General features: G+C 41.7%; 1 protein-coding gene and 1 long non-coding RNA gene across 5 annotated transcripts in view; both read right to left on the bottom strand.

Annotated features, from left to right (window-relative positions):
• LOC118342173 (eukaryotic translation initiation factor 4 gamma 1-like) overlaps positions 1-13,301 on the bottom strand; it is a 29,454-nt gene extending 16,153 nt beyond the window's left edge. The window contains exons 1-4 of one of the 4 annotated variants that reach the window (XM_035680637.1): positions 13,218-13,301; positions 10,736-10,930; positions 10,302-10,404; positions 3,150-3,286 (exon numbers count right to left, since the gene is read on the bottom strand). In XM_035680637.1, the coding sequence (XP_035536530.1) occupies positions 3,150-3,286; positions 10,302-10,404; positions 10,736-10,930; positions 13,218-13,244 (462 nt within the window). In that variant the 5' untranslated portion in view covers positions 13,245-13,301. Of the gene's footprint in view, positions 1-3,149; positions 3,287-4,817; positions 4,986-5,287; positions 5,606-10,301; positions 10,405-10,735; positions 10,931-13,217 lie in introns of those variants that run through there. The other 3 variants (XM_035680636.1, XM_035680638.1, XM_035680639.1) reach the window with 3 other exon arrangements.
• An 887-nt stretch (positions 13,302-14,188) lies between these two features.
• Positions 14,189-20,790, bottom strand: LOC118342175. Its single transcript, XR_004797464.1, has 3 exons — positions 20,694-20,790; positions 14,555-14,580; positions 14,189-14,270 (listed from the first exon to the last, which is right to left on the bottom strand). It is a non-coding gene; the product is annotated as an uncharacterized LOC118342175 (long non-coding RNA).
• Between the last annotated feature and the right edge of the window lie 910 nt (positions 20,791-21,700).

Genomic DNA, 21,700 nt, shown 5'->3' with positions numbered 1-21,700 from the left:
AGGGTAGGGGGGAGGGGTGGTGGGAGGGTTTCCAGGAAAAAAAAAAGTTATCCTTATCAAATGAGCTGGCGCTAGCAGTAGAAACTCCCCTTTTTCCTCATTCTCTCTGTCTGCCTGGTCATCCTGCACACTCAAGTTGCTCCTCAGATTTTCTTTTTTCATGCTCAACCCCTTCTGAGAGCAGAGGAAACCAGGAGGAGGAGGAGGACGACGAGGAGGAGCAGGGGGTGCCACAGCAGCAGAGGAAGGCTGGTTGGTTAGCCCTTCCGGCTCAAAAGGGGGAGGAGACCGGTGGCCACGTGGAGCTGAGCTATGTGCTGACATGTCCTTCACCCCCTCCCCTCTAGATTTTCTCTTTGACACAGAGGGAGAGCAAGAGAGTAGAAAAGTAGAATAAGGGCAATTTGCAAAAGGCCAAAAAAGAAAAGGTAAATGGTGGAAATTAAAAACATTTTAGGCTAGAAAACACTTGAATACTCATTTTAAGAACCAGAAAGTTCAAACACACACACACAGTCTCTCTTTCTCTATGTGACCTGCATACAACTACATAAAGGAGGGTGTGGACCTTGCGGTTGCACATACACTGTCTTGTAAATGGAAGGCCACAGATTACCCACAGAGGGCTCTAGCTTGTGTCCTGTTGACAGACACACAACCTCATCATTCTCAAAAAGCAAGAATGCAAAGCTTGTGGTGTGTACACATGCACACACACACCCACACTTCAACACAAAAGCCTTTACATACAATATTATGCCTAACATCACTGACTCAAGTCATCTGTCATCTTAAGGTTTACATTGAGAGTTTACATTTTGTGTGGATTTGTGTCACAGAGACAGTGAAGGGCCTTAAAGCCAACGTTGTAGCACCGGCTGGGGCCCATGGGAATGTGCCGAAGTCCACCCCAGGCAACCACAGTTGCTGATAAGCAGCCAAGTTCCCCAGAGAGAGGGACTTGACATCATGCAAGTCTTGTGGCAAAAGAACAGAGTCCCAGCATTTAACACTAAAAGGCATTTCCTGGTAATACTGGTAACAGCTTCAAGTATTTACACTATACTAATATTAATACATGAAGGGCTCTACATACAAACTACAAACAATGTCATCATATTTCTTTCAACAAAGCATATACTGGATTTGGGAAGTTTAATCAGATAAAGACAAACAGAAAAGTTACCTAAACACACAAAAAGGTTCAAGCTAGCCAAAACTAGATTCACAGTCACACAGACAAAGTTGATGGACGGCGCATGAAGGAAAAACCATTCACTGTTCACGTTTGTGCTTCTCCTGTTACTATGAATTTTTACACTGGAGACTTTGATAGCTGTTTCAGAGTATATTCCTTAGCTTTTCTCAAATATAAATACTCAAAAACAAGGACATTATGTCACTTTGGCTGCAATCTTTGGTTGAACAAAGATGAAGTTACACCTTGAAGCTACACCATTTGAAACAGGTTTAAAAACAATTCAACAATGAAGTAGACTAAATATTTTTCTTTTTAATTGGATAAAAGAGTCTTGGAGGATTCTGGAAAGTCTAAAAATTCTCAAATGTAACCGGCATGACAGAAACGATGATTATATGAGAGGCACAAACTGGGTCTAGAGTTCACAGAGAGCTACCACATACCAGGCAAGGGCCATCTTAGAAAGCAAAGGAAACACTAGACATACTGTAGAACTTGGGCAATATATCATACAGCAGCTTAGCCTTACATCACACCAAGTTAAGGTCATGCTCACTACTACCTGTGCCAATCAGTAAACTGAACTCCATGTTGAGACTCAAGAATGATTCTAGAATGATCTTCAGAAAGATTGCAACACCACTGACTAGCTGGGTTGTCTATACTACTGCAAAGGAGATGTTAAATGAACGACTCTTGAAGTGGTCAATCCGAAACATTGATCTTCCACATGCCACATTTCCTTTGATGCCTACAGTGACATTCAGAAAATTATCAATCTGTACAGTTTTAACCAACAATCGTGTATTTTGGCCCATTAATAAACACTTTTAATATTAAAAGAGTACTCCACTGATTTAGCATTGGATTCCTATAACACTGTGGGGGGGAAAAAAGGAACAAACTTGATGCAGCAGAATCATAGATATCATTATTTTTTCTTTCACACTGCCAACTACTACTCGAATACCCTCATAGCAACTTAACCAGTTCAGTCAGAAATTCAGGTGTGTTATGCAAGTAGTGGCTAATGTAGCCTTCGAGGTGCTAGCCTCAAGCAGAGATGAGAAGTGGGAAACTGAGGTCTGGTAAGCTCAATTCTTTGAACTCCACACCACCAGATTTTTAAAATTTTTTAAACTTTATTGTCTTCAGACCCAACTGACACGTATCAGACTTCACACAGCTCCCTCTGGAGCCACAGAAAGCAACCTAATAGTTCAACCAACCTAAAAAACAACACAAGTGGACAGATTTTATATAGTTTAAAGCTCTATTCAAAAGTGCTAATATAAATTGAGTCAAATTTAGTTTGTAGAAACAACAGTTTTGACCAACATTAGGATGAGTTGTCAATAGCTATATTAAGGGACACTAGCACACTTTACCTAAATGTATCTTTGCTCCTCACTCAGTTTAAAAGTTTAAAGATGAGACTGACAGTTGTGTGTACCTGGATGTATTAGTGTCTTGCATGCAATCATGTATGCATTCAATACAGTACATAGCAATGCTGAAACCTTTTTCCATCATTCAATTTGGCTCTTAGTTTGCAGTATCACCAGGATGTATGTGCAGATGTCGCAGATAGGTCTAAAATTATCAGATAAAGCTTGAGTTTATTTCACAGTAGCTGTGTGGGGCTGAACTTTTCTCAAGAGCAGAAAACACACATATAATGTAACCAGACGGAACTAACATAAAATAATAGTGCCAGTTACAGTACCTGATCTACACTGATAAACAGATCTTGTCCAAACAGGGCTGATAACAAACTTTTCCATTTTAGGGGAACTGTTCTTTTAAGTCTGTATTACTTTCCTATTGACATTACCATTAATTCTGCTGATGTTAGTATATGTATCATAAGTAGGCAGTATGGAAATGCTGAGCCAGATAGCCATTCTCGATAAGCCATTTCGAAGTGTAAGACGTTTTGTGACTGTACCTGTTTACGTTCCCGTTTGGTGGGGATGTGTTGGGGAGGCTGAGGTGGTGGTTGCTGCTGTTGAGGGGCAGGGTTCATAATGACGGGTGCCGCCTGCACTGGGGGGGTGTACTGAGGCTGGGCGGGGTAGTAGGCCCCTGTAGTGGATCAGAGAGAGAGAAGAATGTAAACCAACAGATACTGACTTAATCCTATAACCATAACTTGACACAAACACACACAGACACGCACATGGTTAACAGTACACGGCTAATGTTTACACAACAACATTATAGTCTATACTGCTAATGTTCTAAAGCCTACTCTGAGGCAGTTAGAAAAGCTGCATCTAAAATGTGAAGGTTTGATTTCTTCCTGATTTATAGTGCAGCAGCTGCTGTTTTATGTCCACAGAAGATATAATGAGGTAACTGCACCTTTTTAAAGTCTTCTCACTGCCATGTGAGGGTGTGTTACACTTTAGGCATCCATCAAATGCTTGAGAAAGAACAACGTACAATCTCATTAAACTTCACTTCCTAGATTACAAAATTTAAAAAAAAATGTTTAAGTAAATACATTAGACGATATTCCTGTAGACACTGTAGAGACACCTTACAGGTGAGAGCTTGTAAAGTTAGAACACAGCAGCATTTCAGTGTTACTGCCACAACTCTTTGTCAAAACTGGACAGGGGACTCTTAAGGGATTACGTTAATAAGTGAATAACCATTGTGTGATGACATTAATAAATAAAATAAATAAATAAATAAATAAAGAGGTTGGGGACTTAAAGCAACAAGAAGGAACAAGGCGGCTCCTGTAGACAAAAGGGGTAGTGTTTACATATCTCATTTCATTGATTTAAATGGGAATTCTTCCGAAACAAACTCAGTGGCAGGCATTATCTATATAAAAATAGCCAATCTTCTTGCGTATGGTCTTGTTTGTGAACATTCAGACCCAGTCATCAATCAGCTTATTAAATGATTTAATTAAATACCAGGTCAAAATGTTTTGCACAAACCATTCCATCTGAAACATGTTGTTATTAATGTCTGGCCCTATAGCCAGACTGTCAAAAAACAGTGAAAAATCCTTTCAGCTCTACACCTGTACATGTGTGATTTTGTAGCCCATGTTCTCATGCAGTCTGAGTAACCAGTGACTGACATCAGCTGATTGCAATTTAACATTTTGAAAAAATACCACAGACTCCAACTGCTTCTTTTCAAGCAGGTTTTTTTTTTCCAACCCTAACCCTGCCTACACACATCTTCAGATACCTGCAAGTTGCCCTCAATCCTGATGGTTCCAGAAATCTACTTGAACAGACATCACTGCCTCAAATCTGCTTCTAATTGTACCTTTCCACTGACTTTGTATGCGTTTGTGCTATCTGAAAATCTCCCTTCTTGTTGTATCTGAATGCAAGTTAACAGAAGCAGACAGAAGTAACTGGAAGCCCTCACATGTAGGCCTTCAGACCATGACACAGCAGTCTCTCCCTCCACCCAGCCCTGCATTGGTGTCCCCATTTCTTAAGACCATGGATGTTTATCACATTCACCAATTTGTCAAGAAAGCCGCTGCCAACATGACCAAGAAAAATAGGTTTCAAGTTCAAAGAACCTCTATTAGCCTAACCAGTCAATAATGTCAACAAAACCAAGCATTCAGTGATATTACCTGGCCTTGTACAGTAAATGGCCTCGACTACAGTTCAGAACCAGTTGTAGCCCACTTTCAAAGGACAGGGGTTAAAAAAAAAAAAAAAACCTCAGGTTGAAGAGGCCTCCCTTTCAGACCGGCAGTAGCTAGCTCCTGCTCTGCCTCTCTCCCCCCTCTTCAGGCATTTCAGTCTAACTCACATTACTGAGTCTGCATTGTTGACCAGGAGCAGCACAGCCTAAATATAGTCAAAACCCCACACCGGCTGGGGGAAGAGAGCGTGCAAGAGGGAAAGGGAGGGAAGACAGACGAGGACGGAGAGAGGGAGAATGGGAGCATGCTCAAAACCCAAAACCCAGATTGAGACTTTTCTTGGACAGTGTCCCGATGTAAATAAGAGGACTGAGATATGACTCACAAAGTGCAACAGACTGAGACAGCAAATGGGAAGGGGCTGCAAACAGACACTTTTTCTAGAAGACACCTACCCTCAGAGTCCTTCTGCTCTTGAGACCCACGGTTCCCCATGCTGAATGCAAAAACTGCGTATGGGCAGAAAAAGGAGAGGGGGTTTCTTCTTCAAACCCCCTCTCTAACTTCTTCCCGTCCTCTCTACAGGTGCCCTCTCAGAATGACTTCTTTTAATGCTCGGCCCTCCCCTCTTCCAGCGTGTCTGCATTTTGCTCCTCCCTCTGACCTTCCTGATTCCTCCCTGCCTTTCACTTTTTTCCACCTTCCTCCCACCCTTTCCCTTTCCCCTCTCTAGGGAGTACTGGCAGGAAAGCAAAGCTATTAAGTTGTGTCATTCAGTTTAGCCCTGTTTGCCTGAAGACTCCCCTATCTCTCCGTCCTGGACAAGTGATCTGATTCATGCGGGCAAAGAAGTCACAACCTACTACAAAGGGGGTGGGGCTGTATGTATGTACATGTATGAAGGAAAAGTTAAGCAAATCACTCGTCTTGGGGGGCGGGAGTCTTAAAAATAGTCACTGTACTCTGTCAGCACTGCGTATGTGTGTGTGTTTCTATGTGACTGCTAGAAAAGGACTCAGTGGTTAGAGAGACTGCACCACTTAGAGGTCCAGAGGGGGTGCTGGAATGATCTTCTGGGATTGTTACTATGCTCATACCAGAACTTTATGATGGGCATTATAGGTCCTTAAGGCAAAAAGCCTCATCATATCCAGATAGCCAGTATATCTGTATCACTGCCTTTCCTCTGTGACATGGTGGAAATCTCAAGCAGCCCTTGAAAACCCCTGCACTTTCAAAGCCAGTATCGTGGTCAAGCCCATAAGAGAGTGGAGCCATGTCTCACTGTCACATGACCAGTTATTTAGGGTCATGTGCCAACATCATGTAATGACATACCATGTGACTTTCAAAATGACCAATGTGACACAGCCGCCAACATAAACACATGGGACGCTATGTCCTGTGACGTCATACAAATATCTGGCATAAATAGCCCTCCAACAGTAGCCTGCTATTGAGAGAGTAAGTAATCTTGACAACAAATAGAAATCGATTAAATTAGCACTAAGCCTGGCAGAGTCACATCAATAAACCTAACAGAAATCTAAGATATACCACTAAGATATGAAGAAAGGGCAGCAAGTATTTCAGAGGTGATTCATTGTTCTCCAATTAGCATTTCCTGTTTATGTGCAGCCTGTCGAATTTCAGTCAAAAGTATAGATCCAGAAGTGTTCCCATTGTGCTTAAACTGATGTGGGTTTTCAATAGCACGTTTTTACAATTTATGATAGTTAAAAAAAAGACATTTATTTATTTGAGTTTCCCCCAGAGCAGCAGCGTTCAGATCATACATTTACACTAAAGATGTATTTGCAACTAAGCAATTATATTTTATCCACAGTCTAGAGCAGTTATTTATTTCCTATTGAGAATGATGCGGTTCACACAGATGAACCCTGAGAACATGGACCGTGGTGTTGGATTGGAAAGAACAAAATACAGACCAGCAATAAAATATTAAGTCCAGTAAAGAGGGCTGTCAGAGGATTGGTTCAGGACCCAACACACATTTTGTGGACATGGAAACCTGAATCTTCCACATTACACTGGAAGAATTGTACTTGTATACCACATACAATTCAGTTAAGTTAAGTCATTGCATCCTTTAAACTAGCCCTGTCATCATATGATTAATGTTAATGACTGAGGGGAAAGCATGAATGTCACTCTAATGTGAACAAGCAAAATGAAATGAATGCAAAGACTAATAACTGATACTGTCTGAGGTCATCTCAGGCTCAAAGATCTGATCCTATATTTTTTTCCTCAAGGACAGTGCACATTGACAAACACTGCAGTAAATATTCCAGTATTAGCCAAAAGGCTAGTTTTTATCTGTAGTCACTGGTCAGGTGTGAGCCTAAAGTCAGTGTAAAATCAATAAACAATCATGATGCAAGGCATGACATGACGTAGTCAGACACTCAAATTACTTCCAAGTACATTGGTTTACATTACAGGTTTAGAGGGAGCTCTAAAATCAAAATGCATAAAATGATCTAGGCTGAATTTTAGCTATTTGATATTTGATGACACATTTTCTACATTATCTCTTCTTCACTGACTTCAGTTACACTTCTGTTTTAAAATCAAAAGTATTGTTGCCCTAGGTCAACAAACTACTATCTGAAAACAATAGACACAGAGGTTAGAATTCACCCACAAACAATAGCAAACATTTTTTTAAATTTCTAGTTCTAGTTACATGCATACGCAGGTGCAGAGGTATTGTTCAAGCACCATGCAGTGTACAGTGCACATACACTGATGTGCAAAGAACATGACATAGATAGCCTAATAGGCCTTACAGTGCTGTATTCAGGCCAGTGCCTTCTATTGATGATGAACTACAGTTTAAACAAAGACTACACATAGTTCAGATGCCTGCTAGTGGGGGGTCAGCAAGTTTGTTTTCAGGGCATCATCACTTCTTGTGGTGTACTGACTCTCAGCCACCTCTAGAGGGTGTGCCAACACATGGGATCAACTGCAAACATCTGTAGTGTTACTGTATATAGTAGGAGATGTGAAGTAATAAGACAACAGAGTATGTTTGGAATAAATAAACCCAAATTAAAAGACTTTCATGTGTGTATTTCATGTGTATTCATGTGTGTGAACTATGATAGCTACATTCCTTGAGTGTATTATAGAAACATGCTATAATACTGTAACATATCAAACATTCATGCTCAATGCAGATGTTATTTTAGGCTGACGTGCTTTCATTCACCTTTCTGGAGTGCCCATTTGGCTTAACATGCTATGATAGTCAGCAACTTTTAACATTTTCCATTTTTAATTCCAGCCACACCCCTCAATGACAACACAACACTAACTGTATTTCATTATGGCCATATGCTCTATGTTGGAAAGGAAGAAAGTAATCTCTCCTGATTTCTCCCTGTGTTATTGCTGAATGTCAGTGCACAAATGACTCTAGAGAGATGTTGTTGTTCTTTGGTTCGGAGGAACTTACATGAAAACACACATTGCTACTTCGTCTTCTTTACAGCCAAACAGCTGCGTGTGTGTGCATAATAGGGTACAGATCCTAAGCAAGTACAATGAGTTTCAATCCAACGTCTAAACCTACGGGTCTATTACTTCTCATTTCATAATAACAAGTGTCCTAAGCAACAAGACCGGTCAGATGCGTTGACGTGAATTCTGGGATTGACTTCAGATAAATATGGCCGTAATTAAGAGCAATATCATACGTGTGTGGTTTATTAAAAGGAAGACATGCTTTTCTGTAAACATTGATACGAAAAGAAATACTAAACAAACAAGAAGGCTCTCAAACAATAGCTTAGCTAAAGGCCAAAACACTGTAACAGATGGACAAAGCCCAGATTTCCTGAGCAACTGAGAGGATCACAACAAATGTGAAAAATAACAGGACTACAGAGACTGCTGAAAAGTGGAGCTGAGAGGTAAAATGAAAAATAGATCTCAAAAATGGACCTCAACAACTGCCTTTACTGATGTGATGTGCAAGTCATCAAAAAACACTACTAATTATTTTGGCAGATTTTTACATTTGGCTACCTTTAGATGCATTTCCACTATAGGAGGGGGACTGGCCGTGCTCATAACAAAGGTGGTGTAACGCCGGGCAGGTCTGTGTGAAAGAGCGTGTCTGCAGCCGGACATCGAGCTTGTCCGCCGTCGGACTTCGTCCATGTTAGTGCCACGGGAAACTTTCCAGTGTTATCGCCATCACTGTTTATAGCCTCACAGTGGTCTTCATCATCACCATCACTTGTTTACATTTATGATGTCTTATTTATTCTCCTGTACAGCACTTTGGTCAACTTTGGTTGTTTTTAAGTGCTTAACAAATAAAGTGGATTGGATTGGATATATGGTACAGCTCGACTGGTTACTTACTGCACTTTTGGTACCTCTACTTCATTTACCACTACATGTGGTACCTATATATCACACTACTATACAAACATACTATTATCTATATTATACTTATATAGATAATACCGCCTAAACCTAGGTAGAGCCAATTGTCATGGCAACACAGTTAGGAGACAACACACAGGAGCTTTATTTTGGTCTTTGAGAAGCTGCAGCTTACATTCACTAACAAAATGTAAACAACACTGTCCATTTACTGCCAGAATGATAAATTCACTGCTCTCTTTTTCTCTGCACGGCCCGCAGTCTCTTGCATCCACACACTAACTACGCACACAAAAAGGAGCTACCACTCTTTGAACAGAGGATGTAGAGGTATGGCATTCTTGATATGTCTGCACTTTGTCAATTGACCATGGGGTGGATATGCGGCCTGCCATTTTTTATTGAATGAATAAATAAAAAATACCTTTTTTTTTTTTAAATTGTGTAGGATGTCATGTTGCATTGCCAATCAGTGGTCTGCAGTGTTTTCATGTCACCTTGTAATAACAGGTCAGTTTGTTGGAACCTTGACAGAGGTGGTACCAAAAAAAGCATACCAGGTACTGTCCATAATGGACACCATGCGGTGGAAAAGTAACTTTAGTTAACTTGCCACATTGCACCATTGAAACATTTTCCTGGCATTACATTATGCAAATACAAATTTTCATGCTATGTGGTTCTGATACTTTTCAGTTTTATACCCGTTTGGCTCTCTAATGATGGTTAACTGAATAAATTAGAGAACCATTGCTGACCAATTACAGGTCCAGTGTGTAACATTTAGGATGATCTATTGTCAGAAAAAGACTAATATTCATAGGTATGTTTTCATTAGTGTATAATCACCTGAATATAGGAATAGTTTTTTTTTTTTTTACGAGGTACGATCTGCAACTACATCACTAAATGCCACTTAATCCTACACACTGGACCTGTGTCAGGTAAAAATTCTGCAGTGTCTGTATGTCTGTGTGTATGTGTGTATGTGTGTGTGTGTGTGTGTGTGTGTGTGGCTCAGGTGAGGCCCCAGGTAGAGCCTCTTACCGTAAGTACCATATTCAGCGGGGCTGGTGCCTGGGTAGTAACCTGGGGTGCCTGCTGGGACTGGGTATTGCTGGGGTGTGGCCACATAGGTTGCTGACCGGTACTAATGAAACAAAGAAGAGAGGAGAAAGGGTTAGGGAGGAGAGACAAACAGTGTTTTTAGATACGGTCATAAAAGCAGTTTAAATAATGAGTGCAAACATAGGCCTGCTTTAGGCCATTAAAAGGTACGTCAATATTTTGTGGATACATTGTTTACAGAATGTATTCAAACTAAAAAAAACACAAAAAGAAAAAGCTCGATTTGAAAGAGATGTTATCAGGAGAAATTCTGTCGGGGGTGTCACGTTAGCTGTCCCTACACCATCTGGCTCGGGTAAGAAGAAGATTTGGCAGCATCAGTACTTGAACTACGCCCAGTTTGTGCCCCCTACCTGTCCCGGTATGAAGTAGGCAGGTCCCTGTGGTGAGCTGGGGAAGGGCAACTGTTGTCCAGGGATCATCATCATTTGTGAGCCAGGGCCCGCCTGGTAGACATGGGTGGGCGTCACAGGCCGAGGGCCACTGCTGGGAGGGACGCCCCGAGGCCCACTGTTGGGAGGCAGGGTGGCCCTGTTGGTGTAAAAGGGCTAGAGAGGAGGCAGAGGAACAAAGCAAGGAGGAAGATCAGTGATTGAGAAGACACAAAAAGAGGCCACAAGAACAAGAAGAAGAGAAGGATAAAAATAGGGGTAGAAGAGAGAGAGACAAATACAGGAATTATTAGTTACTTTTCTAATACCTCTGACATAAAAACCATCCCCCATGCCCTTGTTGGATTTTATCTCTTGGTAAAAGTGGAGCTAGCTTGTCCAGCCTACAAGCTAGGCTAATAGTTTGTCCATGAATCTATGGCTGGACTCCAACTGGAAACATATTGGCCCTGCCTGCCAGAAGAGATAAAACAGCTAATGCTGGTTCATTCAGAGACTCCTCATTGACATTCTGCTGCTGTCCTGGGAGCTAACTGCCGTAGCCAGCAAGATGACACCGAGCCAACAAAGCACAACGTTGCCAAATATTAGACACACACATATGCACTCCTCAAGAGGGTGAGAAAAAAAAAGGGATGGAAAAAAACTGGAAGAAACCGGAAATTGAGTTACCTGTAGCGACCTGAAGCTTCCCTTCAGCAGCGCAAACACAGATCACACACAGAGACACATCAAATGGAAGCAAGAAGAGGGTGGGAAGAGAAGGATTGTGAAAAAGAGAGCACCACAATCAGTTAGAGCAAAGCCCCCAGAAACTGTCTGTTCTGAGCCAAGCAGTGAATTAACAAGCAGCATGCAGAGAATAGGCAGAACACTGAATCCAAATAAACTAGATCTACCGGTAGTTACTCTTGAACAAAAACTGTAACTGAAAGATGGGCATTAATCATCTATGTTTACTTCTTTCAATTATAGCAATCTGAGCACTTTTCAAACGTTAAAAAAACAAGTGTTTTCAACAGTGTTAATACATTCCCATGTGTAACCCACAATGTTAAATATTCCTTACCAGTAATTAATATTATCTGTCAGAAGAATCTTTAATTTCTTAATTGGGTTGCATACATGTCACGTTTGGGAAAGTAACTATTCTTGTAAGTTTCCCATAGTTTCATGTACAAATATTTCCTTACAGCAACAACAGTCACCTTTAAAATGGTATCACATTATGATATCAAGGTATTTGGTCAAAAAATGTGTTTTAGTCCTGTAGCACACCTTAGGAGGCTCTCCATCTACTACTGCTTCTAATATGTGTTACAATATAGGTTAGTCAGTTGTGCTGTTAGTACCTGTTGGTGTATAGGCCGGGGCCCTGGGGCAAACTAGAGGAGGAGAGGCAGACAGTACAGAGGTTAAAGACAAAAGCACAAGATCCATGCTTTACTCTTCACCTTGTCAGGCTCATTCCAGTTCTGCACCTTTACAACTGCACCTAACCACAGCCATGCCCACTTTAATTTTCATATGGCATTCTTTTACCCAACTGGCACTTGCTTACCAATTTATTAACAATATAACAATGCTATTCTAAAGGATCAGTGAGTAGGATTTAGTGGCATCTAGTGGTGTAGTCGCAGATTACAACCCCTTACCTCACTACAGTGGAAGCCCCTATCTAGAACCAGTTTTTGGTTTGTCCGTTCTGAGCTACTGTAGAAATAGATCCTCCTACATTTTACACATTTCAACAAATATTGAAACTGTAACAAATACTCAATTAACCTGCTTAATCTTGTACACTGGAAATGATAAGTGGCTATAAATAAGACTCCAGACAAAACATGTATTAAAACTTAAATGAAGAAAGAAGGGTCTGCCGGCATATTGGTTGAGCTCTAATAAATGACATCAAATCCAGTTGGGGCTGCTTGCATTTCTTCCTGTCAGTCAGGAGCACTAAGCAGTTAAAGAGTTTAAATCATATAGCTGTGACACTTTGTGAGGTAGAGTATGAAGGCCAGGCTCACAGTTAGTAATTGTGCAGAACTGGTGAAAAGTAGGCAGAGAGACATGCAGGAATTCTAAGAAATTCACATATGGATTTGGGAGATTGTAAAATATGTTTCCATTGGGAAGATTTCAGTGACCAGTAATCATGCCAAACTGCACACAGCAACTTTTGCAGTGGAAAGAAAAGGCCTTGACACTTTCTATCCTGATTGGTTTGTCTGTCACTCACATGACAAATGTGAGGTTTAGGAATTGAAAGGACACATTTTAGATTCATAATGCACCACAAAAGTTAACTCAATAACTGGTGTGGAAGACCATGAACTATTTCTCTCTGACATGTGATGGAAGAAGTAATTCTTTTCGGGAATGGACCAAAGTCCGCCACTGTGGGTGCGCTGTGGGGTGGGTGAGCAGCGGGCAGGCCTACCTGTCGGGACTGTGGTGTTGGGTTCATTTGTGGAGGTGGTGGGGTGGCAAACACAACAGAAGGGGGCTGCCCAGGGGGGAATGAGGGCTGCAAGAGACAGGAAGTGATATCAACAGCAGAAGAGTGGGACGCAGGAGGAACAAGGGGTGAGAAGGCAGGGATGAACAGTAGACAAGTGGTCAACAAGGGCAGGAGATTGATATTTGAGGTCACATTATTCCGCTTCTTTCAAAATAACATCTTTTCATATTTAAGTCAAGGGAGATGGAAGACGTTACCTTAAGGAGAGGGAAAACTTTCAGAATTTTATTACACTCTTAATTAAAGAAGACAAAAATTTTTTGGGCCAGAATATATTTTAAAAAACAGTGAAAACTGGTGATCACTGTTTCCCAAAGCAACATGATTCATATGTCTTGTTTTGTCCACAACTGTCAAAGAGGACTGAAGAAACCAGAAAATATTCATATTTGAGAAGGTCCTCAAATTTGGATTTGGATTTTTCTTATAAAATTACTCAAAACGATTAATGAATTATCAAAATAGTTGCAGATTAATTTAATAATTGACGACTAATTGATTTATGGACTAATCGCTGATAATAACAATGAAGATGCTGCAAGGCAGCTGACAATGTGATGGCAAAGCTGTAAATGGACCTAGCAGCAGCCATAAACGTGGCTGTAGTTATGTCTGACAATCACTATGGAGTACAAGGACTGTTTGTGGGACTTTCTATACATGGTGGTTGTACCAAAGAACTGCTTGCGGCTGGCTGCAACCATTATCCACCATTGAGAGAATGCATGTTTTCTGATCTCTTTCATTATGTGCGCGACAGCGCTGCACGAGCAGCCCTTTTTCTTTGAGAAACAAGTGGGGGGGGGGGGGGGTGTGATAGGAGCAAGACGTTCCTAAAAGACCAATACAGGAAGTTGAGAAGCAGGGTTTTTTCTCACCTGGATAAGGCCGGGGGTCCTGTTATAGGCTGTGGTGCTTTATTCATTTCATGGAGTTCTGCATGGGGAGGCAGATGTGGACCTGTGTACAAATCTGACGAAAGAGAGAACAGGGGGGTTAAATGGGTCTTCTGTCTTGTGTCTGCTTATAAAGGATACCGGGTATTTCACAAGTTATTGTCACAATCAGTCATTTGGGCCACAATGTATTACAATTTGAGTGTTTTTAGAGAATGGGTAAAGCTTTACTACTTGAATAGGTCTTCAAAATTATGTATGCAAGTATGTGTAGAGTTTTAGTAGCATTTAGATTTACCAGGAGGGCTAAACATTTAAAGTTTATCTTTCCTGTTAATAGTCAGTCATTTGTATACTTACATTTATGACCCGAGGAACGTTTTGTCCTAAAAGACAGACAGAAAGAGAAACTTTGTTAACAATAGGCATATATTGGCTAATAATGCATTTCAATTTCCTTTTTTATTTCCCTTCTTCCATTTTTCATTTCAAAGTTACAGCGTAACCAAACCAAAGAAGTTAGTATGTACAAAACATTTAACAGTTTTAAAGTAGATTAATAAAGGCATATAACTAATAGGATTTCTGATGATACAAGTCTGCAGTGTCATCTGCAAGGCAGAAAAAAGGATCATAGCATACATTAGTGGTGAGTTACAGTTTTAAAATGACTGGAATTGGACTTAAGGTAGTACAAACAACAAGTCTTGTGGAATCCATTTGTATGGGATTAATTCATTAAAAGGGTTAATCCAGGTGAGTGTTGTTAAAGAGCACCGCCAGAGCAATGTGCCCCGTTAAGTACACCTACCGCTCTAGACAGCACCTTATCCAGTGAGAGATTAAAGCAAGTGGGTCATCAAAATCACACCTTTAACTCAACTTACAACAGTCCATTGAGCCCACATTTCTACACACAGTACAGGACTGTGTACTGGAAGACATAAGTTCCTATTCACCTGGTAAGCCAAAAACATCTCTCTTCTGCCCCTATACAGAGACAGCATACATGTACATATACAGTCTGTAATACAAGGTCTTAATGAGTCTTGGTCTTGATTATCAGTGCACCACGCAGACCTTATTTGAGACTGTGATAAAGATTTGCAAAAAGGCTGAAAAATTACACACCAACTCCAAACAGAACTGAAACAAACAGGAGGACATGCATGTTCAAGTCAACACAGCCTCTATAGCCAATTACACCCCACAACTATAAACTGCATTACACAATATTTTGTTTACATAAAAACATCTACTAAGGAAAACAGTTAATCTGCCAATTATTTTATCTGGGAACTGATTCATTGTTTGATCCATTAACCATCAATAAAAGTCCAACACAGAAAGAAGAGCCCAGCTTGATGTCAGGAAATGTTTTGTTTTGTGTGACAAACAATCCAAAACCTGAAGATATTCAATCTATTACAAGATAACACAGCTTTGTTGAGAGGTTGAAAGGGGACAACACGGAAAGGATTTCTGTTACATTTCCTGAACAGCAACACTGCATTTCTAAATGATCACCAGTCCAGTAGATTAATTAAAAGCTTTCTTATTTTAGCCAATCACATCTACATGTCCATACATAACTGCATATGTGACCGTACAAAATGTTACGTGACACATATTATGTCACGTTATACACTAGAATTTGTCCACTTGATGGCAAAAGACTCGGCTGTGCATTATTTATTTCCTGCACCATTTTGGACGGCACTTTGTAGCCAAAGAACAACTGACTTCTTGTCTGCTTAGATACTGAGAATACAGGATATCAGTGTTTTTAACTCAGGAAATGTGGTCAGCAGCATATAGATTCTGATACCAAAATGTAGGGTGTTGTCATTATATCAGAACAGATACCATGGGCTTTTATTTATTTGCAGTTTAAAATCTGTTTACCTCGCTGAGTGATACTGAATTTATCCTTCAGTGTGTAAGCAACAAAACAGTTACCTAAAGTGAAGACACTGACACACTGATTGTTATAAATTTGTATCACGTTTATAAACTATGGCTGAACACTCAGTTTTCCCATTGTATCCCCCACACAAAAAAGTTAAACTACATGTGTGGAAATAATATGGATTGCAAACTACAGAATGACAGGGAGTTGAGGTTTTTCTTAACAAAATGTAAGGTAAACTGAATCCTGGAAGTATTTTGGTGATTAGCAGCATTAGGCATTAGTGCCTCAGTTCACACCTCCCACAGGAAATCTTTGTCATTTTGCATCCACTGGCATACTTCCATTGGCTACTTTTACAATTGCACAGCCTCTCAAAGTGTGTTTGCATTCAGTCTGAACACACACTGACATATATATTTAAGAAACAAACTCTACATAATACAGTTTTTGTCTCAACGACTGAAACTATGTAGACAATTTCTTTACATAGTACCTTCACCCCTCTGACTCAAGGGTCATTTCCTGATTCCACTGTAATTATCCTCCTTAGGTCATATGGAGGTTACAATAATGACACATATGGTATTTATAGCCGAAGCCTACATTAGCTCTGCTATTGAGACACACACACACACACACACACACACACCCTTTCCCTTTCCACGCACGCACAGGAGCAGCAGTGTAAAAAGCCTGAGTCATGATGAATCAGGGTGTTTTTTTTCGTTTCTCAAAGAGGAGGAAATCACACTGCAGAGATGGTTGTAATCGCCACTGTTACCATGACTATATGAGCACACAAACAAAGGAAGGCCAAAGGATAATTGATTTTAACTGAGGGAGGGTTTCCATATCGCCAGATTAAACCCCTGGCTTAGAAAAACACTGAGTGACAGACATCGATGGAAGGCTCGCCCCCCTTACGCTGAAGCCTTGGAGCAGGGAGAGCGGCGGCAATATGATATATAGGGTTAGGAAGGACTGTAGAGGGGTGGCAGGCAGCAGTTCAAAGGATCATCCACAAACAGAAAGACTGTCAGACTGAGCGGGGCTGGCTGGGAGATGAAATGCTGAGTAAACAATCTCAGGGCAAAGAGAGGGTCTCAGACCAACAACCTACACCGCCTCCCTGGCTTTACTCTTCTCACCAGAGAACACAAACTAAACCTATAATTGTTTGGGGGAATGCTTTACCCTGAAGCAGTGAGACGTGAACGGCTTTCTGAACAACTACTGTGCCAGTAACACACACAGTCAACCCCAGGTTAGTCTGCAGAATATAGGAAACTTAGCAACCAGTATAAATTCAGGGAACAGTGCACAGCACTAAAGGACCAGCGGAGAGGGGTACCCCAGAAGCACTCGTTTTGGAGTCAATTTGTGTTTTAGCAGAGTTATGTGAGCTAACGCAAGGCAGGTGCCTCACCACACACAGCCCAGTCATCTGAGCTGGTCTGACATGCAGCACCGTGGAGATCCAGCCACCAGAACCACTGCTAGTGAGACATGCTCCTTCAAATGTTGCACAAGCCTCTGCATGCACTCCCATGACCCTATAAAGAGGACGGGGAGAACATTTGCTGAAGAAGTAGGCTATCGTGTCACCTATAGAGGGTGGAGCCACTGCGAATTTACCACCGTCTCTGCGTACACATGGTCTACGCTCACTGTACACACTCAATGTGCAACTTTTGTTAAATAACTGCTTGCTGAAAACGGCCTTTCCCCAATATGATCCATGCTGAAAACTAAGCAAACTTTACTGCCTGTGGCCGTCAGTGAAAAACTACATGAGTCATTGGCTTTATGAGCTCATGGCCTGCTGCAGATTTCAAGATAGTTTGCAAATGTCATGATATACACTGAACTACTGCATTTACACACACTGAATCCTCAGCATCTGCTTTGCCCAGCATCCATCACTTTCATTAACTTCCCTGTTATATGCAGTTCACTGGCCTGCAGGCTGTTATGGAAGTCTGTACCTGCCATCACAGAGCAATAGCATCTGACATTAAACAATCCCTATCTGCTGCCCACATCTTTTAAATGCCCACATCCCCAGTTTGTAACGCAAGTAACCAATCTGAGACAAAGCTTCCTTCAATGCGACAGAAGACAAGTGATCTTCATATGTAAAATGAGTGGCACGCTCCTTTAACATAAAGCTACAGCAGCTTAAATAAACACTAAACACAGATTTACCAGAACAAACCCATTCTTTACAATACTGCCACTAACACTGATCAATAAGATCACATTCACCCAAATGTGGCTTCACTCAGACATTTCAAGCTGAGAAGGATGTACAGACAGTGAAAGTTAAACTCCAGTGACACAGCATCACACCAGCACAGCATGTCCGTCCGTCCGTCCGTCGCGTCGTCTCCCCCCCCCCGCATGTTCTTCTGGTTAACTAAAATTCTGCCAAAACCCACACACATGCCCAGACTCTACACTTTCAAGTTTAACAACAGGAAGCCCAGCAGTGTCCTTATGTCAGGCAAACTGTGACAGCCTGGCTCTGACACATCATGCATTTGTCCTGTGATTGCACTTCTGCTATTAGTTTCAGTCTGACTGAAGCATGTTTGCATATTCTCTTGGATTGATAAGTGGTAACCAAATAATTAATGTGTGTAGATGTACAAAGACATGGGAGCTGTATGGTGTCCGTTGCTATGAATAGGAAACTGCATCCATTTTGGACCCACATTCTCAGCTAAGGTCACATGTCTGCAGTCCTAAACATCAGCCTCATGCCTGCCGCAGCAAGCAGGATGAAGTTATCAACAAACGGCTTTAATCATGAACACACCGACCCCCAAACCAACAACCTGACACACTGTCAGTGTCACAAGACAGCTGCGACGCTCATATCCAGTGGTGAAACACCGGTGTTTCTGCTTCAACTGTGGGACACTTTTGCTATGACACAGGGGCGTGTCTGCACGTCTACACACACACACACACACACACACACCGCACGACAAAGACAGCGATTTGCAGGGCATTATAATAAACACACAGCTATTAAATTCTCCCTCTTGCCAAAACACCTACAAATAAGGGTGCGAGGACGTGCTGCTCTATGTTGTGCTGTTAGCCATGTTGCTAACTTTCCTAGGCCCAATCTGGGCTTACCACGTGGTTTCTCCTGCTATTGGCGCGATGCACGCCCCAGATGCCGGCTTCATGCCAGCCACACCTCAACCGATATCGGCTGTAACAACCATGTATTTCGTGAAAAGCAAAACACGTACCAAGCACAAACGACGCTTTAAGGAGTCAGCAGTGCAGAGAGGCGTACGGCGGCCGTATCAATGAATGGGAATACTAACCTAGATAACTCAAGCTAAAGGAGGTGGCTACCGGTTATTAGCTCCTACATTCGCATTCAATATGCAAATATGCTACTCACATTCAGTGACTACAACTGCTCCAAAGCGTCGGCCAGCTAGGTATAAACACAGTTGCAGTGCTGTCAACGACGTCGTGACAACAATGAGTTAACGTGAGCCAGAATGAGTCAGACACCTCCGTTTCATTTCGCAGCCAAAGTAACATCTCGCCCAGATTACCAGCAGCACCACCATCGTGACAGCCTACGTCTGCGTTCATGCATTACAGGGGCTGCTGCTGGGAAACCCAGAGGCATAACTTCCATTACCACGGATAAGTTGAAGGCACAGCGAGCTGTCAGCCAACCCAACAAGGCCACAGTGAAGGTGTCACAGCTTTCAAAGTCCACAACAACTGTCCTGTCAGACATTCACCAGCCGCTCTTTAACCTCCACCGGCACTGTCTTATTAGTATTATTCCCTTTATTATCCACGTTACATCTGTGGCAGCGTTAGCTTCCAGGTATTGTTTCACGTTGTCTGGGTAACTAGGGGAGTAATGTCACGGACAGAGACCTCGCTGCACCACCACCGTTTCTGTGAACCACCTTTAACGTTACATACATTGCCGCCAAACAAAGCTGGCTTCAGACTGCTGCCACCACCGTTACATGGCCATCACATGGTTTCAGGTATAAAGTTCACATCAGTCGGCGTGTTTTCCACAATCACAGCTGTCAGCAGACATCTCTTCACAAACACCGAGGCTGACACATGAGGAACACAGCCTCCATCACTGTCTGCTCGGAGGTGGCACCAAGGCAGAAAACACAGCGCCGACACAACTGGAGTCATTTAACCTACTGCTACATTATAGCTCACTGTGTAGCAGGCTAGCAAGCGGTTGGATAGCTAGCAGCATGAATTACGTTAACCGGCGAAAGCAACAACACTGTGACGCGACAGTCTGCTTGTCGCTTTCCATATGTAATATATCACACACGGTATAATGCGCTTCTGAGCGGCACACGAGTGAAGGCTCACACTGACTGTCTATCTTAGTGTTAGCTCGCTAGCCGGAGCAGCTACAGTGAAGAAAGAACACCCACGTCGTATTAGCATGGGATGCTAGCAACCAGCTAGCTAGCTAATCCCTGAAAACACAGCAGGAACAGCAGTCAGCGGCAACCACTGAACAAAGTCACCGCACTGAGCTACATCTCCAGACTAAAAGACCAAACATACATTTGAATGGCGTCCCAGAGTCTCTGTGTAACAGCGACTTAACACTCGTCTGAACATTTGAGCGTTTTAATAAAGAGTTCAGCCCAGGACCGCGGCCGTTACCTTTCTCTCCTTGAGTCCGCAGAGCCGGACGGACGGAAAATGTTCCCGGAAGCCGGTAGTGATGGGCGAAATCCACAATCCCATCACGTGAAACTTCCCCAGTAATCGTGCTCTCGGCTGTAGAGACAGTGAAGGGGTTTCATATCGTTTGTGTTCATTGTGTTCGCACATGAGTAACACGCCGGAGACGTTTTAATATTTAAATGGTTGCCAAAACATTTAAACTTTGTTCTCAAAATAAAGACAAGGTCCAATTTATATGCAGATAAAAGTAAGGAATGTTTGATTTCACGTTAAAGTTCAAATTAGCCATCATCTATAAATTGTTCCAACACTGCATGGTTACTGTTAAATTCTCATTAGGTTATAAATAGGTTTCATTATAGGTTAAATAATTGCCCTGAAGAGAAAAGTCAGTTAAAATTCTTTGATGGGCTGATCTGTGCTAAGGTAAAAATACGCATCAGCCACTGTTTATGGGAACAGACTGTGCATTATATTGCATGGCACACAGCCAGAGCTTGATATATAACACATACACTGACAAAACCATTCAGATTTGTCAACAATCCATCTTTAAAATCAAACCCCATAATACATTTTTGCAAATGTTCATAAGGGTAAACTGAACTTCATCAAAGACCAAGGATACACAGCCTAATTGCTGTCATACACCTGGAGCCATGGAGAAGGATGGACAGACCCAGTGTTACATCTGCTTCATAGAGGTTTAGAATGAGAAACTAATGGTACATTTATTTTAAAAAATAATGATATTGGCTAATTGTAGCTCTTTTTGAGTATTTCATATCTCCTGGAAGTTAGTTGACAAAGTATTAACGAATTTCAGCTAATAGCAGAAATATTAAAAGCACACTTAAAAAGTAAAAATGCTCTAACAGCAT

The sequence above is a fragment of the Morone saxatilis genome, unplaced genomic scaffold (assembly GCF_004916995.1).
Source record: "Morone saxatilis isolate NCDOM2014 unplaced genomic scaffold, NCSU_SB_2.0 Contig8, whole genome shotgun sequence".
NCBI lineage: Eukaryota > Metazoa > Chordata > Actinopteri > Moronidae > Morone > Morone saxatilis.
Note: the sequence above shows the minus strand (reverse complement) of the source record. Positions and strands in the feature narration are given on the sequence as shown.